Below are 25,212 nucleotides of genomic sequence, written 5' to 3'. Positions count from 1 at the left end.
AAAAAAAAAAATTATTTATTCTTTTTATTTTATGTGTATGAGTGTATTGCCTGCACATATGTGAGTGCACCAGTGTCGTGCAATGCCGTGGAGATCAGAAGAGGGCTTCAGATTCCCCTGGATCTGGAGTTAAGGACAGTTTGTAGCCGCCATGGGGGTGCTGGAAATCGAACCCAAGTCCTCTGCAAGAGCAGTCAGTGCTCTTAACTGCTGAGCCATCTCTCCTGCCCCTTAAGATTTATTTTTTTTTTATTTATGTGTATGTATATGCCTATGGAGGTCTGAAGAAGGCATTAGATACCCTGGAGCTGGAGTTACAGGCTGTTGTTAACTGCCCAATGAGGGTACTGGGAACTGAACTCAGGTTCTCTGAAAGGCAGAGAGTTCTCTTAACCACTGAGCCATCTCTCCAGCCCCCATAAATGTCTCATTAAAGCATAATAGCTCCCCTACTTTTCCCACAAGTGCTTTTCTATCTGTTGCTGTATTGAAGGCATATAGTAAGCTGTATACAGTTTGCACAGGGCTTTGGAGCTAGACTTCCTGGGTCTGAATCCATCAGCTCAATCATTTTCTAGTGGTCTAATTTTGGGTAAGTTACTTAATCTTTCTATACTGGTTTCTTCATCAGAAAACTTCAGATATTAACAATCCTATGTGAGAACGCTGTTGAATAAACTGATGTATTTAGATGCTGAGATCCCTGCATGGCACTGAGTAACACTAGACAAGCATTAGGCGTTACTGTACTCATCATCACCACCTCCTCCTATCAGCCCTTGGTGATGACTGTACTACTGAATTTGTTTTACTTGGTTATGAAAATAGGGCACCTCTTTGTTAGCAGCATGAATTACTCACAGGATAGGACAGGCAGTGTGATATGAAAGTATATTTGGCTGTTTTCTTTTGAAAAGCTACAGAGGCTTTCACTGTAGTTTGGGGTATCAGAGTAGAGGCGTTAGCCTTTCTGGCATAAGTATTGGCTAAGCTGTATGACTGAATAGTCTGCTAGACACTGATAATCAATAATGAATGTCAACAGATAATTGTTTAGTCGCCTTACCTTTAGTCTGTCTTTAGGCAGTGCAACAACCCCTTGTTTAATGATTTCTAAGACTCGTTCCACTGATAGTTCAGCTCCAGCTTGTAGCAACCTTGAGCTGAAGAAAGTGATCACCTGTAATGAAGAGTTATTTCTTGTTAATACTTTTATTTTTAATTACTTATTTTTAAAACATTTATTTATTTATTTCTATGAGTATGAGTGTATTGCCTGCATGTATTTAAGTGTACCTGTGTCATGGAATGCTCCACAGAGGCCAGAAGAGGAGGTTAGATCCCCTGGAATTGGAGTTACAGATAGTTGTCAGCCACCATGTAGATGCTGGAAACAGAACCTGGGTCCTCTGGAAGAACAGCAAGGGTTCTTTACCACTGAGCCACCTCTCCAGTCCCTGTTAACACTTTTTTGAAGGCCTCACTATTATGTCCAAGCTGGTCTTGAACTTAACAATCCTGCCTTGGACTTTCAAATAGCTAGGTTTACAGGTATGTTTCACCATATAACATCAAATACTTATTTTTTTAACTAAGTAGTTATAGGAAATGTATTTTCTGTAGAAGCCTTTCTCAAATGGCAGTAAAGCCATCATGATTCCACTTTAAAAAATTTTTTAAAATTAATTAATGTGTTGTTCAATGCCCACAGAGGTCAGAAGTGGGTGTTGGATCACCTGGAACTGGAGTCATGGATGATTGTTAAGGGAATTGAACTTGGGTCTTCTGCAAGAGCAGCCAGTGCTCTTAACCTCTGAGCTATCTCTCCAGCCCCCAGTTTTTTTTATTTGTATGAGTGTTATGGCTGCATGTGTGTAAGTGCACCTGATTAGTGCAGTGCCTTTGGAGGTCAGAAGCAGGCACTGGATTCCCTGGAACTGGAGTTACGGACAGTTGTTAGGCACCATGTGGGTGCTGGGATTCAAACTCAGGTCTTCTGCAAGAGCAGTCAGTGCTCTTAATCACTGAGTTGTCTCTCCAGCCTTCCACTTTTTTTTTTTTTTTTTAAATCGACTCTCTTCAGTGCAGCCATTTCTTTATAGAGCTTGATGACTACATGAGAGCTAGCCCTGCATATTCAGGGCTGATTATTCCTGTGAATTAATAGCTTCCAGAACCCTGCTATTTCCCCTGCTTCCCTGTTTTATATTTGTCCTCAAATTTAGAGAACAGCACCTAGCAGAAGGTGAGCAGAGAAAGTGGAACTTTCAATGTTGTCAATTTTGAAGCTTAATAGGATGCCTCAAAGTCTCAAAAGGAAAAGAATTTTTTTTTGGTCTTTTTGAGACAGGGTCTCCCTGTAGCCCCAGCTGTCCTGGAACTCACTATGTAGACCAGGCTGGCCTTGAACTCACAGAGATCTGCCAGCCTCTGCCTCCTGAGAGCTGGGATTAAAGGCCATGTATGTGCCTATGAGTCCTGCTTTTTCCCAAATAAAATTTTAGGTATTTCTAGGATTCTTGGATTAAAGTTTTGTTCCCAATGTTTGGATACAATAGGCATACAAATTTTTATAATATAGTGAGTAAATAGTTGAAAAAACATCACAAATAGAAAACATTTTACAATAGGTCTATGAAAATCTTATTTTTAAAAATGTACAACAGAGGTGGTGTAAATGTACTTGCTGTGCAAGCCCAATGATCTGAGAAAAGGTGGCACACTGGCCCACACAATTAAAAAAGCTTTTTTTTCTGGTATAAATATCTTCACAGGTTTTATTCTTCACAGGTTTTAAATTTTTCAAAACTGGCAGCCATATAAATCACATTTTTTTGGCTGATAAAAAATGGTTAAATATTGGCAATTTCATGTAATTTAATCTATAATTTAGGCATAAATGTTCTTCTTTGACTGAAAAATACTTAAAGAGTAGGAACACATCTGTTAAAAACATTCTAAGAAATGAAAAACAAAAACCAAACCAATGAACTAGGAGGTAGACGTAGATAGTAGGAAACAGATGCTCGAGGTTCACATTTTCAAGCGTTTACAGTAGCAGATCAGGCAGAGGCAGAGTGGCTCTCAAGCACGGTTACTGTCAGAAGCAGCCGGGAAGCCTGGTGAAATACAGACACTGGGCCTAGCCAGAGACTTTCCAAATTGACCCCTCCAGTTGCTTTTGACAGTCAGAATCTAGGCCAGAGGTCTTCAAACTTTTCTGACTGAATATGTCTACAAGTTAAAAAAAAAGTGTAGGTACTTGCAATATATGTTCTATTTATTTATGAATATGCAACATACCAGAGCATTTGTGTTATATAAGATGTATATAAAAAGAAATTAATGTGCAAGATGGTGGGTAAAGGTACTTTTAATAAACTTGATGACCTGAGTTTGATCCCTAAGATACACATTGTGGAAGGAGAGAACTGACTCCTGCAGGTTGTCCTGTGATTTACACATACACATACACACACACATGGTGTATGTGCCCACACATATACAACACATAAATAAATGCAATTAAAAAAAAAGAAATTAACAAAGGTGAGATAAAGTCAAAATGAACTAGATTTTAAAAAGCTGTACTGAGGGCAGGGCATGTGCGCATACAACTTTATGCCTTTAATCCTAGCAATTGGCAGAGGCAGGAGGATCTCTATGAGTTTAAGACCAGCTTGATCTACATAATGAATTCCAGACCAATCAGGGCTATGCAATGAGACCGGGTTCCGACCAACCGACCAACCAACCAACCAACCAACCAACCAACCAATCAACCAATTAACTAACCAACCAACCAACCAACCAACCAATCAACCAATTAACTAACCAGCCAACCAAGCAAACAAACCAAAAAAATTACCTGGTATTCCAAAACAATTTATTATTTTTTTAAATTTTATTTTATATGTATGAGTGTATTGCCTGCAAGTATGTAAGTGTGCCAGTGCTGTGCAATGCCTGCTGAGGTCAAAAGAGGACGTCAGATTCCCCTAGAACTGGAGTTACAGATGGTTGTAGACTGTCATGTGGGTGCTGGGAATTGAACCTGGTTCCTCTGCAAGAATAGTCAGTGCTCTTAACTCTTGAGCCATCTCTCCAGACCCCTCAAAACAAATTTTGTACTTGTTAAACTATTATTGAAAAAAAAAATCTGGACAGTCGGCTATCATACCCCTTGCTAATCACAAAGGCTTCATATTATCAACAGTAAGCAAAATATAAAGTCATAATAAGACACACTTTATTACAGTACATACAAATCCCAAATAGAAATCTTCCTAGTAACATTGATGGATTCACTGCTTGTAAGATTAGGTGGATGCATTTCTTCTACCTCATGAGGGGGATGCTCTAGGATGAGATGACAGCTTTGCCATTATCTTTCATGACATATATTGTATTTTTTCAATTTGGGAGATAACAGAGTTTAAAAAATTTTTTATTTATTTTTATTTTATGTGTATGCGTGTATTGCCTGCATGTAGGTAAGTGCACCCATATCGTGCAGTGCCTGCAGAGGTCAGAAGAGGCTGTTGGGATTTGAACCTGGGTCTTCTGCAAGAACAGTCAGTGTTCTTAACCACTGAGCCATCTCTCCAGTCCCAATAAATAATAGAATAGTTTTAAAAGATTTGATTAATGGAAGCTAGACCCTATAAATAGGAACACGACTTCTGCTTTTCTCTTTTCTTTCCTTTTTTTGTGGTGCTAGGATGGAACCCAAGCTTTGTACATGCCAGACAGGACTTCTACCACTGAGTTCTACCATTAGAACTTAATGTTACGACACACCGAAGGGGTACGACAAGGGGAGTACACATGTCAAGCCCTGCACAGCGAGCTGCTCTGTGCTCTCCCTTCCGGGTACCAGGAGGTCTAGAGTTCACCCTGGTACACTGTCAGAGCCAGTACTACCAGGGAAGGGTTCTACCATCAAGGTACACTTCTAGCCCAGTGCCAATACTGTCAGTAAAATGAAACCTCTACTTTCAGACAAACAAATGAATCTCTAATATATTCTTCCCATGCTTTTAAGGACTGTTGGTGAAACCTATTGGGGACTGCTGATGAAGAGTAACAAAATGTCCACAATCAAAGCTAAGTGCGATCCACAGTATTCACATACTCAAAGACAGGACAAGCCAACAAAAGCATGATATTCACATACCACTTCAAGAACAAACTGCTGTGAGGACAGGCCCATTCTGTTCACTCTGTGGCCTATATTGGCTTGCCTCTGAGCCATGAAGAACAGCTGAAGAACAATAGAGCAGCTGTAAGGCTCCAGTTCTAAGAAATTTCTTTCTTTTTTTAAAAAGCTGACTTTCATTTGTATGTTTTAAGTTGACATTCTAAGGTTTTTGCATTCAAAATGTCACTGTTTTAGAAAATGATAAAACTTCTAGAAGGGAAATATAATTTATAAAACAAGGAGGAAGGAAACGAATCACTTATGAATGTTTATCATGGACCATGTGCTCTCTTTATACTATTTATTTAATTCTCACAGCAATTCTGAGGCTGATAAAATCTCTTCCTACATACGAGCAACTGGGATCAGAGAGACATGAGGCCAGAGAGTGAATGTCAGGAACAGACCGGAGCCTGGGTATTTCCTGACTTCATCATATCTGCGTTAATTCTTAGGTGATAAAAAGGAACACAGGTTTGGGGTTTCCTCCTTACTGCTAGGGATCAGACTTAGGACTCTGCACATGTTAGGCGAAGTCTTTTAAAATATTTTATTTATTACTTTTTATTTTTATGTGTATGAGTGTGTTGCCTGCGTGTACCCATGTGGTGCAATTGCTGAAGGTCAGAAGAGGGTGTCGGAAACTAAATCCAGGTCCTCTGTAAGAGCAGCCAATGCTTTTAACCATTGCGCTGTCTCTCCAGCCCCTACACTTAATTTTTTAAATAGAAAATATTTGAGGTGAAAGGTGTAGTTGTTTAGCCTAAAATTTCAGACAGAATTCAATACTAGCAAAGACTGTCAAAAAGTTCAAAGTTCAAAGATACGTACTTAGAGTTCTTTTCTCTCTCTCTCTCTCTCTCTCTCTCTCTCTCTCTCTTTTGGTCTTTTTGAGACAGGGTCTTCCTGTAACCCTAGCTGGCCTGGAACTCGCTATGTAGATCAGACTGGCCTTTGAACTCACAGAGATCTGCCTGCTTCTGCCTCAGGAGCTCTGGGATTAAAGGCATGTGCCACCATGCCCAGCTTTACTAGTTGTTTAAGATTTTGCTGGTATTATAACTTTAGTGATAAGACCTAAGCAGATAGCATGCTTTCTATCAACTTGCACAGCAACAATTAAAGCTGTTAATGTGGACAAAAATTTTAAAGTAAAACCGTTAGTTAAAATGGGAATTAACATTTGGTACCTCAAAGACAACATTTCAAAGGAAGACATAGTTCAAGCTTTACAGCTTCCTCCAGTCACCATGTTTGTCTGCAATTCAAGAAACCCAAATAATACACTACTTCCCACTGCGTGGCTGGATTTGGACAGTGACAGCTTGACGCATTCTCATCTATCAGTCATTCTCCTCAAATAATGTTAAAATCACATTAACCACCTGATGTGAAAGCAATGAATAACCATTATGTTACAGATTTATAGAAACGAGCAGCTTTCCTGGGGTAGATGAGGGTAAAAGGAGTCAACTATGTGCTAGCCGGGTGAACATTTTGTATTGCAAAGTAGTCACTCTTCTAAGAAGCAAAAGAAGAGTGCTAGTTTTTTTTTTTTTTTTGGAAGGCAATGATAAACATGCTTTAGAAAGTAAAATATGCATTTCTTCATTGATTTGTTTTCCCCTCAAGTTTGTTTTAATCAGTAAACATTTTGACAACCTACTCAATAGAAGATACTATTTTCTGTCTTGAGGAAATATGGCATGTAACTGGGGAGTTTGGACTATGAACTGCTCTGGAGGAGGCCCATGCCTGGATCCTGTCTTGACCCACACTAGCAATGATCTGTAAAACACTCTACTTCTCCCACAGGTGGCACCTGGCAGTGGCTTATAGCCTGGGTTTGAATCTCAGTTCTCCATGGAGCCTTGGCAAATTCTTTAACTTCTTTATACCTCAGTGTCCTGATCTGTGAGTGGAGCCTGATGGTCTGTTGTGATAAGAACACCATCAGTGGAGTGACCAGCCTTATACAGACTAAGTACTCATAGGGCGCCAGCTATTGTCAGAACTAGATGTATTTTAAGCTTTTAATACAGAATAACAAAGTTCTTGCATCTACCACATAGGAATCAATAAGTGTGAAAGTAGTCAGCATCCTTCTTTTCTTGCTGTTTTACTTCCCGATTTTATGCTACACATACATGGAAGATTTGTAAGAACTGAGCTTGGTGGTGAAGGTTATCTTACTCAACCTAGTAGGATAATGTGAAGTAAATTCTAAACTTTATTATTATTATTTATTTTTATTTTTTAATGTGTATGAGTGTTTTTCCTGAATGTATGTAAGTGCACCAGTATGTACAATGACCTTGGAGGCCATAAGAGAGTATCAGGTATCATGAAACTGGAGTTAGCTGTCATGTGGGTCCTGGGAACCAAATCCTGGTCCTCTGTGCAAGAGGAGCCAGTGAGTGCTCTTAAGGGCTGAGCCATTTTTTCTAGCCACTTTCTTTAGTTTCTTTTTTTTTAATTAAAAAAAATTATTTATATTTTGTGTGTATGAGTGTTATGCCTGCATGTATAGAAGTGCACCCATGTTGTGCAATGTCTGTGGAGGCCCAGAAGAGGGCGCTGAATCCCCTGGAACTAGAGTGCTCTTAACCGCTGAGCCATCTCTCCAATCCCCTTCTTTAGTTTCTTTCTTTTCTTTTCGTCCTTCTGAGACAGGGTGACCCTGTAGCCTGGAACTCACTGTGCAGACCAGGCTGGCCTTGAACTCACAGAGATCTGCCTGCCTCTGCCTCCTGGGACTAAAGTCATGTGCCACCACATCCAGCTTCTTCTTCAGTTTTTTAATATGAATTAATTTATAGTTTTTTTTTTTTTAAAGACAGGGTCTTCCTATTGCCCTAGCTGGCCTACAACTTGCTTGCTGTATGGACTAAACCGGCCTCAATCTTAAAGATAACCTGCTTCTACTGGGATTGAAAGTGTGCACCATCACATGTGGCTTAATTTAGTTTTTAATGTTGAATTAACCTTTATTCCTGGGATAAAGACCAACTGATCATGATATATTACTCTTTGGATACATGGCTAGATTTAGTTTGCTAATTTTTTGTTGAGAATTTCCGTACCTATAGTCTATGGATCAATCTTGGGCTGTTGTCTGTTTTCATAAATAAAATTTTATTGAAATGTAGCCATTTCTACGTATTTCCTATGGCTGCTACTGAACTATAATTTCAGAGCTGAGTAGTTGTGACAAGACTGTAATTCCTAAATCCTAAATGAGTCACTATTTGTCCACTTACAGCAAATATTTATAATTCCTTTCTTTAGAAAGTCAATTATTTTACATAGTGAATCAAAATAACAAAAGGCTTTTATGGCTGCCTTAATTGCCATTTTGGGAATCCTTGTGTGTGCATGTGTCTGTGTGTGTGGAGAGCAGAGGTTGATGCCTTCCTCAATTGTTCTCTACCTTATAATTTTGATTTGAGACAGGGTCTTCCTATAGCCCCAGCTGGCCTAGAACTCACTGTAGACCAGACTGGCCTCACACTCACAGAGATCCACCTGCCTCTGTCTCCCCAGTGCTGGGATCAAAGGTGTGTGCCACCACATCTGGCCCTCCACCTTATTTTTTTGAGACAGGGTCTCTCATTGAATCTAGAACTTGCTGATTAGGCTAGAATGGTTAGCCAGAAAGTCCCAGGGATCCTCCTGTCTCTGCCTTCCCAGTGTTGGTACTATAGGTACATGCTACCATATCCATCCAGCTTTTACATTGGTGCTGAGGACCTAACTCAGGTCCAACTATGCCACTGTCTCCAGAACCGCACCTGGGAACTCTTTGTGGAGCCAAGTAGGATACTCCTTTTGTTTAGATAACTTTTTTCTTTTTTATTTCTCATAGTATACACCAACTAGCAATAGGTTTTTCTCTGTCTTTGAGTTTGATGCCAGCCTGGTCTACATAGTGAGTTCCAGGCTAGCCAGAGCTACATTGTATGACTGTCTCAAAACAAAAAGCAAGACTTTGTTTCTACCTCTTTATTTAAAGATGTCATAACTTGTATAACCTTCCCTCCCCTTAAATTAATCCCATTTTTATCCCCATCTCCCTTGTTAACACCTGTTTTCTACTGTTCTTCTCTTTCAGATTCTTTCTTTTCCTTTACCTCCCTGGTTTCTTTTCATTATCCTGGTTCTGGTAGTTATGTCTGAATACATATTCACTTATAAGGATTTGGTGCTAGGATCCACATAAGAAGGAGAACATATGTCATTTTTTTTTTTTTTTCCTGAGTCTGTTACTTCACTTAGTGCCTGGTACTAAGGATCCAAGTGTAACCAAATGTGACTAGTAATAATCAGATACATAGAGATTAAAGACACATGAGCAAACTTCTAAGTGTTAGTGGCATTAAAAATGTAGGAAACACATATTTTAAAATGAAATGGAGATCTTCTTTAAAGGGTAAAAACTCATTCAATTTTACGTCTTATAAGGAATACTGAGTTCAATATTATATAACTGTATTAATTCAATTGTGAACCTAAAAATTTACAGCCACTTTTGAAAGAAATGTATCCTTGCTCTGGAATGTATCACTGAATATGTTAAAGCTGTAATGAAATGCTTCTTCTAATCATGTGGTTATTAAAAAAAAAAAGGTGTCATAACTTACACAGTTTTTAACAAGATTCTTAAATTGTGTGTGTTTGTGGGGTGTGTGTGTGTGTGTGTGTGTGTGTGTTTTAAATGGACTTATCCTGACTGGAGTTCCCTGAAGTTTTGGGGGTCTGTGGTTTGGCATATTTTTATTTCTTTAAGCCTGCTCTTGTCCTTCTGACACTCCAATTATACATATGTTGGACTATTTGATGTCATCTAACAGCTCTTAGATGTTTCATCATAGTTTTCCATGTTTTCTGTATTTATTAGCATAACTTCTAGTGACATATCTTTAAAAATTATACCCCTTCTACACTCAGGCATACTAACAAGTCAGTCATCACAATTCTTTGCCATGTCATGTTTTTTATGCCTAGCATTGCTATTTGATTTTTTTTCTTACAGTATCCATCTCTGGAATTCTGTTTATACATGTTGTTACCTATTTTACTAGTTCAGGGTTAGCAAACTTTTTCTGTAAAAGACGAGAAAATATTTCAAGCTCTGAGTCGTAATACAGACTCTCCTATACTTTCTTCTTTTTAAAACAATCATTAACCTTAAAAGCTGTTGTCATTCAAAGGCTGTAAAAAGACAAGTCATGGGGTAGTTCTGGCCTATGAGTTATACTTTGTTGATAGTCACCCTAGGCATTTTAATATTAATCATAATTTCAGTGTCTGATAGTTATAGTATTTGAATCATCTCAGAGTCTAATTCTGTTGTTTCTTGATAATATTGTCTCGGGAATTTTTTTTTTTTTTTTTTGGTCTCTTAGTATTTGGTTGAGTGTCGGGTGTTATGTGAAGAGCTACTGAGTCTGAGGTAAGTTCTATGCTGGAACTGAGTTCAAATTTCCCTAGGTCAGATTTGAGGATGAGCTAACTTATTTAGAAGGTAAGCTGGATTTGAGTTTTTGCTGCTGTCTACCTTCAGGTATACCATAGCATCTAATAAGCCTTCTCCTTAGGACCTGCAGTAGTACTATAGGTTTTTAAATGGTCAAGTTCTCCTTTCTGCTTTTGGTTATCCTTGTACACCTGGGCCACAGAACTGGACTTCTATATATGCTCTTGATCCTTTCTCAGAAGTAGATGCTTTTGACTGTGATTTAGCACTTGTTAGGCTGGTGGCCGAGACTGCGTTTTTAGTTGCTCTGGACCTGCTATCCTAAGACTAGTCTTTAAATAGGCTGTGTATGTCTGTGGCTAGGTGTGACATTTCCCCTTAGTTTTTTCTTTCCATTTTCCCATGCCAGCCAAACTGCCCTTATGGTGAGTCTTGCAGTGGATAACTGAAATGGTATTCTGAGAGGCTATGACAGTTCCCTGACTCTTGCTCACAAATAGAGGGCATTTTCTTCTCTTCTTCCCAGCAACAAAGTGTCCTAAGAACAGAAAAATGTGGCACCCCAATAATGTATGACTTTTGCAACCACTGAGAGGGTCTGGCAGGGACATAGGGACACATACTGTCCCTGCAGCTCCTTGGGAGACTACCAATTTTACTGTAAAAGGGCTGTGAGTCCACATTCTCCAATGCCTGGGTTTCCTAGGTATTTTGTGACATTTCTTCAGTCTATACTCATCCTCTGGCAAATTCTTAAAACTGCACCTGACTTTTATTCACTTGTGTGGTAGCTGTATGGTCCTTCTGTGCCCTGCCACAGGGGATAAAGTCCTGGTACTTTATCTCTACTTGGGAGCTGAGTGTGGGTGGACCTATCTTCCTTGGGATCTAGGTTTCCTGGCTGTCCAGTGATCTTGGCTCAGTGATGGAGTCAGGAAAAATTATGCTTTTTGTGATTTACTTTTTTCTTTGTTAGAGTGGAAATTCTTTCTATGTTATAGACAGTTTTCTATGTCCTAGGCAGAAGCCTATACCAGGAAATTTATTTTTTCAGTTGCAAATTTATTGAGGAATAGTTTATATACAATAAAAGGCCTCCACTCATTTTAATTGAACAGTTGAATGAGTTCTGACAAATATGAGTACCTATAACCTGCCCTTGCCCACTCTTAACATAGTCACTCTTGCTTATCTCATCCTGTCTTTCTGTTCTTTGCCCAAAATACTGCATTCAGACAGTTCCATGGCTCACTATCTCTTTCAAGTCTTGGATCAAATGCATCTTCTGAGAGAGGCTTCGCCTGACCACTCTCTTTAATATACAATTTCCCACCTCCAACCCAATTTATTCTCATTCCCTGTCCCTTGTCCCTCTCCTCTTATTCCTCCTCTTCTTCCTCTTACTCCTTAAGCAACTAGATTGATATTAATGCTATTTAGTGTGATAAGAAAGACTGAAGAGGCAGCAAAGCGGCTTCTGGTGGCGTGACCAGATCGTGCGGGGCTGCTGGTGTGGCCGCCGGAAGGGTCTGCATCATCAGCGGGAACTGTGTTAGGGCTTTTAGAAACATTACCATCATGTCTAACACTCAAGAGGCTGCTGACCAACTCCTGGATGTGAACCTTCACGAGAATGAGAGATCTCAGCGAGTGATAGAAAGTGATGTCGGAAGTGAATCTGAGCATCTCTGCATCACAATTGGAGCCACTGTGCCCACTGGCTTTGAGCAAACAGCTGCAGATGAAGTGAGAGAGAAATTGGGGTCATCTGCAGAATCAGCAAAGATCGAGGCAAGATATTTTGACAGAATCAGCAAAGATCGGGGCAAGATATTTTGACATTGCTGTGGGAAATCTGGCTCAGGATCATTGTCTGAGATCAGCTGATAAATTAATTGTGGTTGTTCAGGAGTTTAAAGATTACCAGTTCCAAAATACAAAGGAAGAAGTTTTAAAGGACTTTGAAGAACTGGCTGAAAAACTCCCATGGTCAGACCCTTTGAATGTCTGGCAAATTAACACCAATTTCAAGAAGAAGAAAACAAAGCACTAAAAGATAAATCAGAATTCAAGTAAAGAGAGGACCGATTATGGACAAGGAGACAAATCAGGTAAGAAAGATGGTAAAAAGAAGCTTGCCAATAAGTGCTTCAGATTTGCGTATCTTAGGCTATTATGAAAATCCAGCCATCAAAGAGGAGGTGTCAACTTTGGTAGGGGATGTCTTGGCATCTTGCAAAGATGAGACTGATGAACACTTCAGAGAAGAAACTGAGCTGCAAGTGCAGAAATTTAGAGTCACATGCAACAGAGCAGGAGAGAAACATTGCTTTACCTCAAATGAGGCTGCAAGAGATTTTGGGGGTGCTGTTCAAGATTATTTTAAGTGGAAAGCTGATATGACTAATTTTGATGGGAATATACATGATAATGAAGTCATTATTGGAATTGCTTTGACTGAGGAGAGTCTCCATAGCAGAAATATTACACATTTTGGACCTACAACTCTTAGGTCATCTCTTGCCTATGGGATGTTCAGGCTCTGTGAACCTGAACCTACTGATATAATTGTTGATCCAATGTGTGGAACAGGGGGCTACTGAATGGTCTGTTACCATATCGCTGGTGATAATAATCCACTGGTAGTGAACAGAGCAGCAAATATCTCATCTCTATTGACCAAGAACCAAATTAAAGTAGGAAAAACATCCTGGGGTTTGCCTATTGATGCTGTTCAGTGGGATATCTGCAATCTCCCATTGAGAACTGGCTCTGTGGATATTATTGTAACAGATATGCCATTTGGGAAAAGGATGGGCTCCAAGAAGAGAAATTGGAATCTTTATCCAGCTTGCCTATGGGAGATGAGCCGTGTCTGCAGACCAGAGACAGGCAGAGCTGTACTACTTAGGACAAAAAGTGCTTTACCAAGGCATTATCTGGACTGGGCCACGTGTGGTGAAAGGGTCATACAGTCTGGGTGAACATAGGTGGTCTCCATGCTGCAGTTTATCTTCTGAAATGTACATCCCAAGCCTTTGTTCATCCTTCAGAACAAGATGGAGGAAGACCTCCTAGATAATGCAAAGAATGAAGATGCTTAAAAGTACGTGTAGTTCCTAACACTGGAAATGTGTATGAAAAACTTGCTTAGGAAGAAAAACAAAATAGTGCAGTCTGTACTACTTAAACTATATGTCAAAGCTCTTTACTTTGATTAGCAAAAAATACGACTAATATGATATAGTCCAATGGAAAGCCAATTAAAGTGCTTGGGATCTAGGTTTTAGAACACTTCTTAATACCTTGTTTTTCCACTGTGGTAAACGGAAAGTCACCTTGGCCTAAGGGGAAGGCAGAAAATGTAACTGCAGTTATCTTAGGCCACATTTTATTACCTATCAAGCCTTGCTGTTCTGTAGCTTATGTTCTTTACCTCAGCCTCAAAAAACTGAAACATCATTATATTGTGTCGTTTGCCCTGTAACACATTGAAACCTCAAGATCTATAGAAAAGTTTACCATCTGCCTTAGGTAAAATATGTGTTATTTAGATTAATACATAGAATTAGAACAGGTTGAAGGTTTATGAAGGGGTGTGTGGATACTTTGTGACTGTCAGAAGAGTTGTGAAGTCTGGGATTAACATGCCAAATTAAAGGAATTTTCTTTCAATATACAAAGCCATATGTTGCTTTTTCAAAGCCAAAAAAAGTAAACCTGTCGATGTCTTTTTGTGGGGAAGTGGTTCAAGGATGAATAAAAAGCCTTGAAAGTGAAAAAAAAAAAAAAAAGAAGAAAGACTGAAGAAAAAAAACTGTGTTCACTTTTTGGAGAAAATTAGGATTACGATTTAATCAATTGAATATTTGTGGAACTGTCAAATGGGTAATTGACTATACTGGTTTGGAGTTCAGTAAGGATGGTCAGGACTGGAAACACACTAGGGCTAATGAAAATTTGGATCACCCAGACTAAAGTGGCTCCTGGACTTTTTTTACACTATGGCAGCTCACTGTATCTGTTTAAATTCAGCCACTTCTTACCTAAGTTGCCTAGATGTCTCTCATGCCTTCTCTCATTTGGTGTTTGCTTAGTTCTGCTGCTGAAGTATTCAGATCATATCATCTTACATTTTGGATAGAAGGAATACGTACCAGTGGGTAATAAAAACTTGGGCACCCGAGAAACATACCTAATTCCTACTGTAGAAGTTAAAGGGGGTTCCAAGATTCAGGTGAGTCATTCCTGTCTCAGATATTCAGTATTACCAAGTGTCTTAGTGAAAAATATCAACTCTTGACTCTGTCAGCTAAAAATAACAGCAGATTCCTAGTCTCCTCTACCAATAGTTTTTAAGCTTTAACTCCAGGGGAGAAAACAACTAAAGCCTGCTTAAACCATGATTTCAAGGGCATTTAGGGAGGAGGGCAGGTAAAATATGAAAGAGCAAAAAGTAGAGCTGTTACTGCTATAGCTTTATCACAGAGTTCTTGTCAATATGTACCAAAAGAGTTTAAAAAGTTCAGTGGACTCCCAGGGTACCCAGTACTATTTTGGACAGTAGTATTCAACAAAAAGTCATTAGAAATCCTGTTCTTTTTTAATCTAACTTAATTTTTTCTAAGTGCATGTTGAGGACATGAGATTTAGAATTGGAAGAGCTGGACAAAAGTGGAAGAATGCCTTATTTGCTAAGTGACATCCCACCAACCTCTTCCCCTATCTCTGCTGGAAGGCTATGCACTGCCTCCTTCCTGGGAATGGAGTAAGAGTCAGGGAGATGTATCTGCACAGTGATTCTAGATAGGACTATGTATTACACACACACACACACACACACACACACACACACACACACACACACGAATACCACTGACCAAACCTTCAGCACCTTGGTTTATTACAAACATGTCAGGTGCATGCCTTTAATTCTGCACTTGGGAGAGAAGGAGGCTAGCACTTGTGAGTTCCAGGCCAGTCAGAGCTACATAGTGAGATCTTGTCAAACAAAACAAAAAAACAAAACAAAGCACAACACAACAAAACACAAAACAAAACAAAGCAAAACAAAACTAAACTGCAAATGGTATACAGTCAAATGCTTGCCCTAACCTTGGATTTTTCACTAAATGTAGGTGAACTGTCAGTAAAAGGCTCATTACAACAATGACAGGCAAGTGAGAGCTGGATAGAAGGCCAGCTGCATACTCTGCTTCATTTCTACCTGTGCTCGCTGCAGAGAACCTCACTTACTCATCTCTATTCTGTCTTTGCATTTTTTTTTTTTTTTTTTTTTACAAAAAGACACTAAATTCTGAATCTGTTTAAATATGTTGATGGTTTATGTGTGCCTTATAAAACACAGTATCTTTCAGGGACTTCCCCCCCCCCCCATTTTTGTCAAGCAGCCCAGGTTGGCTGAGAAGTTGTGATCCTCTAGCCTCAGCCTCCTAAGTGCTAGGACTAAAGGCATGAGCCACCAAGTCTGGCTATCAAAAACATTTTAAAGCACATCAGCAGCCTGGTTACTAAAGAGCACGCCTCATTTTCTCTGCTGGAATTCAGAATGATTTGACACTGCAGGGTATGATCTTGTAGGAGAAAGAAATTGGTAAAAGCTTCCGGCTTGTGTATATGGTCAGATCAGATGACTACAGGGAGGGAACAGGCAGGTCAAGGAGAAAGAAGGAATATTCAGTGACTGGATCAGGGTGAAGCATGAGAAATGGACTATCTGGGCTTGAATTCTGGCTCTATCACTTTCTAATTGTATGGCTGTGAGCAAGTTGATCTTTCTAAATTTGCTTTACTATCTGTAAATTGAGGATTAAAATAAAATACACCTTTATAGGTTTGCTTTGTAATGAGGACTGAGATAATGCAGGTAACTGTTAAGCAAGAATACCATGCAGCAATGATGAAGAGAGAGGAAGAGTTCTAAGGAAAAGGAGAAAAGGAACAAAGAGCTTAGATAAAACTTTAAACCTAAACAATCCAAAATACCTGTTGGCACATAAAGATCTACATACAATCTATTAAGTCTGTGACCACAGGGACTTCTAACTCTGGGTCAGCTGTTTGTCAGAAGCAAAACCTTGACTAGTACATACATGAAAGGTCATAGGAATTGAACAGACAGCATTCTCCCCAGTTGACTGCAGATGTATATTATCATCCATATATAGCACATAGTCAAGAGACCACTTGGAAGGAAGGGAGGGCGAAGACGGGTAGGCATGGAAAAAGAAACTGGAGAAAAGGAGAAGCTAGGTTAGGAAGAGGACTGACAGAAGGGCAGACTTACGGTGAACAGGAAGGCACAGGACATTTTTATAACACACGACCTGAATAAACCTTGGAAAACAAATATTCCCTACCTTGGAGCTTGAAAGAGAAACATTTATAAACAAATGAAAGAAAAGATTACTTCACCATAGAGATACCCCTTCTTAGGCCTAATCGCACATCAAAGTGTTCTGACCATAAAAGGCTATAACTCATATCAGATTAATTTATAAAAGGATGAAAGTACAGAAAACACAGCATGCCAACACAGCCATAGTTTTGGCTTCTCTTGGGAATCTTCTCTTTGTTGTCCAGGCAGGCCTTGAACTTGTGACTTTCCTGCCTAAACCTCTCAAGAAACTGGATTGCAAACTTGTGTCACCAGAACAAGGTGAGAATTCTTACAGGGGCTTCAGGGATAGTCCTTGACTCTTCAGTGGCAGCTCAGATGTAAGAGGGTAAGACTATTGTGGGTGGATATAGTAGCCGTCCCAGCTTAGAAACCATGTCCCCAAGAGAAATCAACACCCTGTGAATGTTTTAGCCTTTGAGTCCCTGTAAAGAACATACATGGTCATAAGAGTTCTCTCACTTAGAGAAACCCAAAACTATTGTTGCCTACCAGGTATTTATAGTTCTTCTCAGTGCAGACTCAACTTTCCAATCAAATATCATTTTATCGTAGCAGGGTTGCTTGGTTCATTTGCTTTCCAAGGAACTGCACTAAGTTTAACCCAACTTGTCAAATACAAAGAGAATGGGTTTTATTACCTCTTTACTCATGGGTAGCATGAATCTTAAACTTTGTGCTTCATTTCTAAAACTAGTACAAAAAAAGAAACAGAAATGAATTTGGACAAATCTAAAAGTAGCATGTAGAAATGCTTATTTTTTAAATTTTAGAAATAAATACTACTCTACAAAGTTGCTTTCATTGAGAAAAATAATTTCAGCTCAACATTCTAACCCTTAACACTGTTATTAAGAATAGCCTGTTTAGGGGCTGAAGAGATGGCTCAGTGGTTAAGAGCACTGGCTGCTCTTGCAGAAGATCTGGGACCGAATCCCAGCACCCACATGGTGGCTAACAACCATCTGTAACTCTGGTTCCAGGGGATCTGACATCCTATTCTGTCCTCTGTGGTCACTGCACAATATGGGTACACTTACACACATGTAAGCAAGACACTCATACATATAAAACAAAAATAAATAAATAAATAATAAATAAATAAATAGAGCAGTTTGTTTAAAGGAAAGGTACAATGCCTGGGTTCTGGGTACTTTCTCTGGGAGCTAGGATTGAGCAGGGACTGAAATCTCCCATCCCTGGTGTTTGCATTCTTTTCTTACATTAAAGCATAAATTAACCTTACATTTTAAACTATAAACCACAGCCTATTGATTGAGTTTTTACAAACCACTTACCACACTGTAGAGGGCAGGGATAACTTGTGATAGGTATTCCTTGGGTAATCGTTTGTTTCACAGTTTTATTAATACTAATATTTCTCATTTTTGTATTATGTGTATGTGTGAGTGCCTGCATGTATACATGTGTACCACATGTGTGGCTGGTGCCCGCAGAGGCCAGACAAGGAAGTTGGATCTCCTGCAGCTGGAGTTAGAGGCATTGTGAGCTGCCCAAACTGGGTGCTGGGAGCTGAACCCAGGTCATTGTAGGAGCAGCAACTGTTCTTAACCACTGAGCCATCTCTCCAGCGCTTAATATTTATCAATTTCAAAAGGAGCTTATATAAAGTAAATCCAGAATTAACAAGGATATGGAACCAGAAAATAAATATTTGAGTCTCCCTTTTCTCACAGGGCTGAGGATTGAACCCAGGTCCTCAAGCATGTTAGGCAAAGTCCTCTGCCACTGTGCTATCCCCCTCTGTTCTCTAGAAAAGAAATACTTGAGAATCAACTTGAGGATGTTCTCATATAGGCAGATATTACCAATTCTACATAGGCATACTGATTCATATTGGTGACGAGTTAAAGATTTATCTAAAAAGGTGAAGTCTCATAAACATGTTCATGTGAAGTGGTGCTTCTGCATCACCTTGACACACACCCAAGTGATACAGATCCCTTTAGTTTAGGAAAACGAGTTGACACGGTTTGATGTTTTGTTCTCACTGCAACCCTGAGGTGCACAGGAAAGCCAAGGAAAATGCCAATTAAACTTCCAGCAAAGAGTTTTGTTTCTTTCTCTTCCTCTCCAGGGTCTCCTCATGTTTCTGAGGTTAGCCATGAACTCATGACACTCTCTCTGGCCTTAGCCTCCTGAGTGCCGGAATCGGAAGTTTGTATCACCAGGGAGCAAAATGCTTTTTTATTTTTCTTTGTCAATAATCTTGCAGAGCAGGTCAATGAATGGGTTTCAACAGCACATTCCACTGAAGATACATTCACAGATGACTGTGAAGATTCTAGAGAACTTAGCAATTGGTATGTCCTGTGCATCAAGAGTCTGAAATGGAGCCAGACATGGTGGTACATGCCTTTAATCCCAGCACTCAGGAGGCAGAGGTAGGCACATCTCTCTGAAATTGAGGCCAGCCTGGTCTACATAGTGAGTTCCAGGTCAGCTAGGGCTACAGGATTACCCTGAACTCAGTACTTACTCATCAACCTACATAAAACTACAGGGCTTTTGGTAAATTGCCTTATGAGAGTTGATAGTTAAATATCTGAAACCTGATCAGAAACTATTCATGTATTGATGTGCATTCCTATGGTGAGATGGCAGGTGGAAACAGGAGAATCCCAGGAAACACACAGCCAGTTAGTCCGGTCTACAGAGTGGTGAACCAAAGACCGTATCTCAAACATGAAGGCAAGAAGCAACACCTGAGGTTATCCTCTGACCTCCACATGTAGGCCATGGCACACATGCACCTGCTGTCATACAAACATGTACACACACACCATACATACATACACACACACACACACACACACACACACAAAAGAGAAAACATTTTCAAACATCAGAAATTAAAGTACTTAAAATTTTGAATTTCAAAATGTCTAGAAATGAGAACTATGAATGTTCTCTGTGCTAAAAAAAGGTAGGTGTTTGAGAATTAGACTTGATCTATATACATATACATTTTTCTCTTTTTTATTTTGGTGTGTGTGTGGTATATGTGGTATATGTCCATGTGTGTGTATTTGCATGTGTGTACATGCATGTGGAGGCCTGAGGTTGATGTTGGGAATCATCATCCTCAATTGCTCTTCTACCTTATTCATTGAGCAGGGTCTCTCAAGAAAACCCAGAGCTTGCAATATGGCTAGTCTTGTTAGCCAGCTTTTTCTGAGGATCCTGTTTCCCCCTTTTCAAGGTTAGACTTAGAGGTGGGTCACCTTACCCACTAGGCATTTACATGGGTTTTGGGGATCTGTATTCCAGTCTTCGTGTGTGTACAGCCATCTCCCCAGTACACATATACAGAAACACCACGATCTCTTATAAAGAAGTACATTATGAGCTGGGTGTGGTGGTGCATGCCTGTAGTCCCAGCACTTGGAAGGCGGAGGCAGGCAGATCTCTGTGAGTTCAAGGCCAGCCTGGTTTACATAATGAGTTCTAGGTCAGCTGGGGCTACAGAGAGACCCTGTTACAAACAAACAAACAAACAAACAAGAAGCACATTATGTATCAATAAAAAAGCTATCTCATACCATCTTTTCCTCAGAGAGCTTCTGTAGTGCATAGGCCCTACTAAAAGCAAGCAGTATTCTGAGAAAGTGGAAGACACGGGAAGCAGGCCAGTTTGAAGAGGACAGGAGGGATTTCCACAAAGCCACTGCAGCTGTTTAGGAAAAACAGCATACAGTGGTGCAGTAGGCAGTAGGAGCCCCAGGGAAGAATGGGGCAGAATGCTGTTTTCATAATGTTGAGAGGAATTTTAGAGTTTTGCCAGAGTTTGGAGCTGTGTTAGTGATTACGTATTTCCAATACATAACCATGAAAGGCCTAAAATCTACAGCATAGCAAATAACGTAGTATGAACAAGAAACAGATAAATAACTCAATAGAAAAACTGGCAAAAGATTTACATAGATACCACAGAAAAGAGGAAATCCAAATGATGAATAAACATGAAACATGCTTATCCTTATTAGTAATCAATGAATTACTAAGTAAATTCATGAGATGCCATTATAAAATCTGTAAAATTAAATATAAAACCACAGAATTTTCATATACCATAGGTTGGAGTGCAAAATGGCAGCACCATATGGTAAACTCTTTGGTACAGTACCCATCATCCAGCAACTCCTCAAGTGTCATGTGTTGAATGCTTGCTCCCTAGTTGATGGCACTTTGGGAAGTGGTACGAGCTTTAAGAGGTAGAGGCCTAGCTTTTGAAGGTTATATGTGGTCTCTAGTCCCTTCCTTATTCTCTGCTCCCTGTTTACCATGACATGCACAGCCTCTTCCACATGTTCCATCTGCCACGATGGTCTGTCTCATCATGGGCTCAGAGTCAATGAAGGAAGGGCTGTAATCTGAAATATCTGAAACCGAGTTAAAAGACTCTCCCCTGCATGCCCCCTTTTGAGACAGGGTTTCACTATGTAGCTCCAGCTGGCCTGGAACTCTCTATGTAGGCCAGGTTGGCCTTGAACTCAAAGATCCGCCTGCTTCTGCCCCTGAGTGCTGTGAGTAAAGATGTGTGCCACCATGCCCAGATCAACATCTTTCCTTTTTAAGTTGTTGTCTCAGGGAGCTTAGTCACAGTGACAAAAAGCTAACTAATATAGGCAGACAACTTAGAGGAAGATACATATTTGTACACATTTATTGAAATTAGATATGTATGCTTGTGGGACAATTTAATTACTAAATATCTTCCTAAATATAACCAGCACAAGGACATTCTGTGAATCATGTTAGTGACTCAAGAAATATTTATGAAAACCTACTCAAAAATTACATATACATTATATCTACATAAGTCCACGTGTATAGCTGAAAACTATATAACAAGAAACCGTGCCAGACAGGAGAAATCTCCCTTCAAGTTGTTGGCCATGGTAGTCCAAGACACTCCCCAAATTACACAGACTATTGCCATAGCCCTTGACTGCCTCCCAGAACTTGAAGGTAAGACCCTATTGCTGAAGACTGGACATACTTCCAACACAGGACTTGGAGCAGTGGAGCTGGAACTGACCTGGAAGCCTCCTCCCTGAAGGTTAGCTCTCATAGTTTTGGAGGACACTATGTAAGCTGCTAAGGGGGAACATTAATCGATGGTCCAACCCCAGCTTCAAGGCCTAATAACTACATCAATGTCTGGCATAGCATTCTACCAATTATAGTGGTGAGGTAGTGATATTTTTATCTTGGGGGTAATCTAGAGCTACATAATTAAAGCCCATGCAGTGGGAGGGAACTCATGTGTGGTATGGTAAACATAGTCAATTGCACATGGCTGGAGAGGTCACAGATCTTAGAGAAAATCTTAAGGCTGTCACATCCCTAAACAAATGTAATTTCTTACTATATACTAAATATGAATCCTTATATTTACAGACCAGTATGCCAGTCACCACTCAACAAAGAAGCTTCTTTTGCAACTGATGGTGACCACTACAGAGTTCCACAACTGATTACACATACAGAATAAGTGTCTGTGAGATGCCCAATCCAAAGTGACACATCTACAATGGAACCACTACACCTAAGACTCATGGAACACAGTAGAACAAGGGATAGAGAGAATACTAATGCATCTCTCCTCTCAAGTCTCATCAAGGAAGCTCACTCATGCAACAGAGGGCAATGAACACAAAGGGACACAAATGGTCAAAGTGTAGAGAATAAGAGTCTGCAGAGTGTGGTTCCCTGGACAGGACTCCTCTATTAAATTTGACCCACCTAGGGCTCAGGGGCCGTTGTGGAAGAGGCGGCAGAAAGACTGTAAGTCAGTATGTCTTGTGTCAGTATGCACAAGACCCATGCAAACTCAAACAAAAATACAGCATAGACTGGGGAAATGGGCAGCAGACCCCAACCTTAATCAAAGAACTACTGACAGCTGATTACCTCTGGGTGAGGGAGAGTTGGTCTTCTCTGAGAGACTCTAGATAGGCTGAATAGTCCTCAGTGGATGAACCTGCACTGAGGGACATCTGGTACACTATCTTGACTCAATAGGCCTTAACATAGATGACAGAATACATGAAACCTGGTTGGGTGGGCTATGGGCAAGTCCAGATGGGGGAGGGGGTATAAAGGTGATTAAGATGCTACCCAGAAGGACTCAGGAGCCATTCAGGAAGACGATTGGTGGAGACAAGAATGACATGCCAAACCAAAGACTGTGAGCCAGAAGAAGAAGCACAGAAGAACAAAAGCGGTGAGCACCCACAGAAGAATCACCAGCAAAGAGGGCATCAGGATCCATGAGTGTTACAGCTCATTGTGTTACATCTCCATGGGGCAGGAGGCTTTGTGCCCCATGTTGGGCACCAGCTGCAGTCACCGCCAGTGGCGGCCGCTCCTCCATTCTTGTGGGTGCCGATCCTTTGTTCTCATGGGTATCGAGGCTGCTCCTCTGCTCGCCATGGGCTGAGGCCACTCTTCTGCCCACCTGGTGCTGAGGCAGCTCTTTTGTTTGCCCTGTGCTGCCTCCTGTCATCGCTGCTTCTGCCAGGCCCCAGACCCCAGGGCTGGTGAGGAATAAAAAAAAAACTCAAAAAAAGAGAGAAATAATTATGGAACCAAAATGAGTCAGAAACCACTAAGACAACAATAGAAAATTGAGTTAAATTCTTTTTGGAGAGGACAGGAAGTAGAAGTTTACAACACATAAAAATGTTAGCCGTGCATAGTGGTGCACGCCTTTAATCCCAGCACTGAGGCAGAGGCAGGTGGATCTCTGTGAGTTCAAGGCCAGCCTGGTCTACATAGTGAGTTCCAGGACAGCTGGGGCTACAGGCAGACCCTGTCTCAAAAAGACCAAAAAAAAAAAAAAGTTTAAGCATATTACAGAAATGAAAATAATGATGAAATATCATCTTTTGCTATAAAAAGACAAATATTGAAATAATTTTAATGCTCTCAGCTACAAAATCATAGTGAGACAAGGCCTCCCATATGCCTTTGTGGAAGCATATGATGATATACAGCTCTATCAATCATAATATTTCTGGAAAGCAATCTGGCATCCTATACTGAATTTTGCAAATATAGATATCCTCCGACAGTGAAAATCAGTAAAATTCTAGCTTTAAAGCTATACCAAAAAATAAGCCAAGGAAGACGGCATATGCCTATAATCCCAGAACTTGGGAGCTGAAGGCTGGAGAACCAATTCAAGTCTCAACTGTAGAAAGGTTGGCTTGGCCAATGGGAGCTCCTGTCTCAAAAAACGAAAGAACCCAAACCATAATTTTGGAAATAATTAAAAATGAGCAACAAAACATTTTAGGGCATCTATAACATGGGCCAGAGAGGTATTAAGATGTGATATTCAAAGAATTGATGACATAAAAATGTTAACTAGATGAATGTTAAGTAGAAAAGAATACAGAATCGTATTAAAGAAACCACAATCTTTAAAAAAAAAATATTGCGGTCACCACCAGCGGCGGCCACTTCTCCGTTCTTGTGGGTGCCTCTCCTTCATTCTCATAGGTGTCGAGGCTGCTCCTCTGCTCACCCTGGGCTGAGGCCGCTCTTCTGCTTGCCTGGTGCTAAGGCAGCTCTTCTGCTTGCCCTGTGCTGCCTCCTGTTGTCACCACTTCTGCCTGGTCCTGGACTCCAGGGTTGGTGAGGAGATTGTGTCAGTGGAGCCACATTCAGACACAGGAGACCAGGTTCAGTGACACAGGTCTGCTTTATTGCAGGAAGGAACAGCTCATATAGGGGTAGTGGTCCAATCACAGTACAGCAAGTATGACACAAGTTTAGCATCCTATCACAGTACAGCAAGTAAGATACCTTATTAGCGTAACAGACTTAGCACCTTATTAGCTTGACAGACTTCACATCCTATCACAGAATAGCAGGTAGGATGCCTCATTAGCATACTGGGTTTCAGATTACAGAGCCTGGATTCCTGGAAACCACGTGACCCTGACTGTTGCAATATATAAGTGTTGCAATTTGGATTCCAAGGGTGGTGATTACGGGAGTGTCGAGCTCTAGGCATCAGTCTCATGATCTGCCAACGGGAGCATTGTCACAAGGTGTTCCTTGTGGCTCTAGTGGTCAATCCGTAGC

General features: G+C 40.3%; 1 protein-coding gene and 1 pseudogene across 1 annotated transcript in view; one reads left to right on the top strand and one right to left on the bottom strand.

Moving 5' to 3' along the window:
• Positions 1–25,212, bottom strand: part of Dym (dymeclin) — a gene marked incomplete at its 5' end in the record, with an annotated part of 409,766 nt that overhangs the window by 70,605 nt on the left and 313,949 nt on the right. Inside the window, one exon of the mRNA XM_008825888.3 lies at positions 1,067–1,180. Within this exon, the coding sequence (XP_008824110.3) occupies positions 1,067–1,180 (114 nt within the window). The remainder of the gene's footprint in view (positions 1–1,066; positions 1,181–25,212) is intronic.
• LOC103727861 lies at positions 12,182–13,758 on the top strand (annotated as a pseudogene).

This window comes from Nannospalax galili, unplaced genomic scaffold (assembly GCF_000622305.1).
Source record: "Nannospalax galili isolate Female #2095 unplaced genomic scaffold, S.galili_v1.0 scaffold169, whole genome shotgun sequence".
Classification (NCBI taxonomy): domain Eukaryota; kingdom Metazoa; phylum Chordata; class Mammalia; order Rodentia; family Spalacidae; genus Nannospalax; species Nannospalax galili.
Note: the sequence above shows the minus strand (reverse complement) of the source record. Positions and strands in the feature narration are given on the sequence as shown.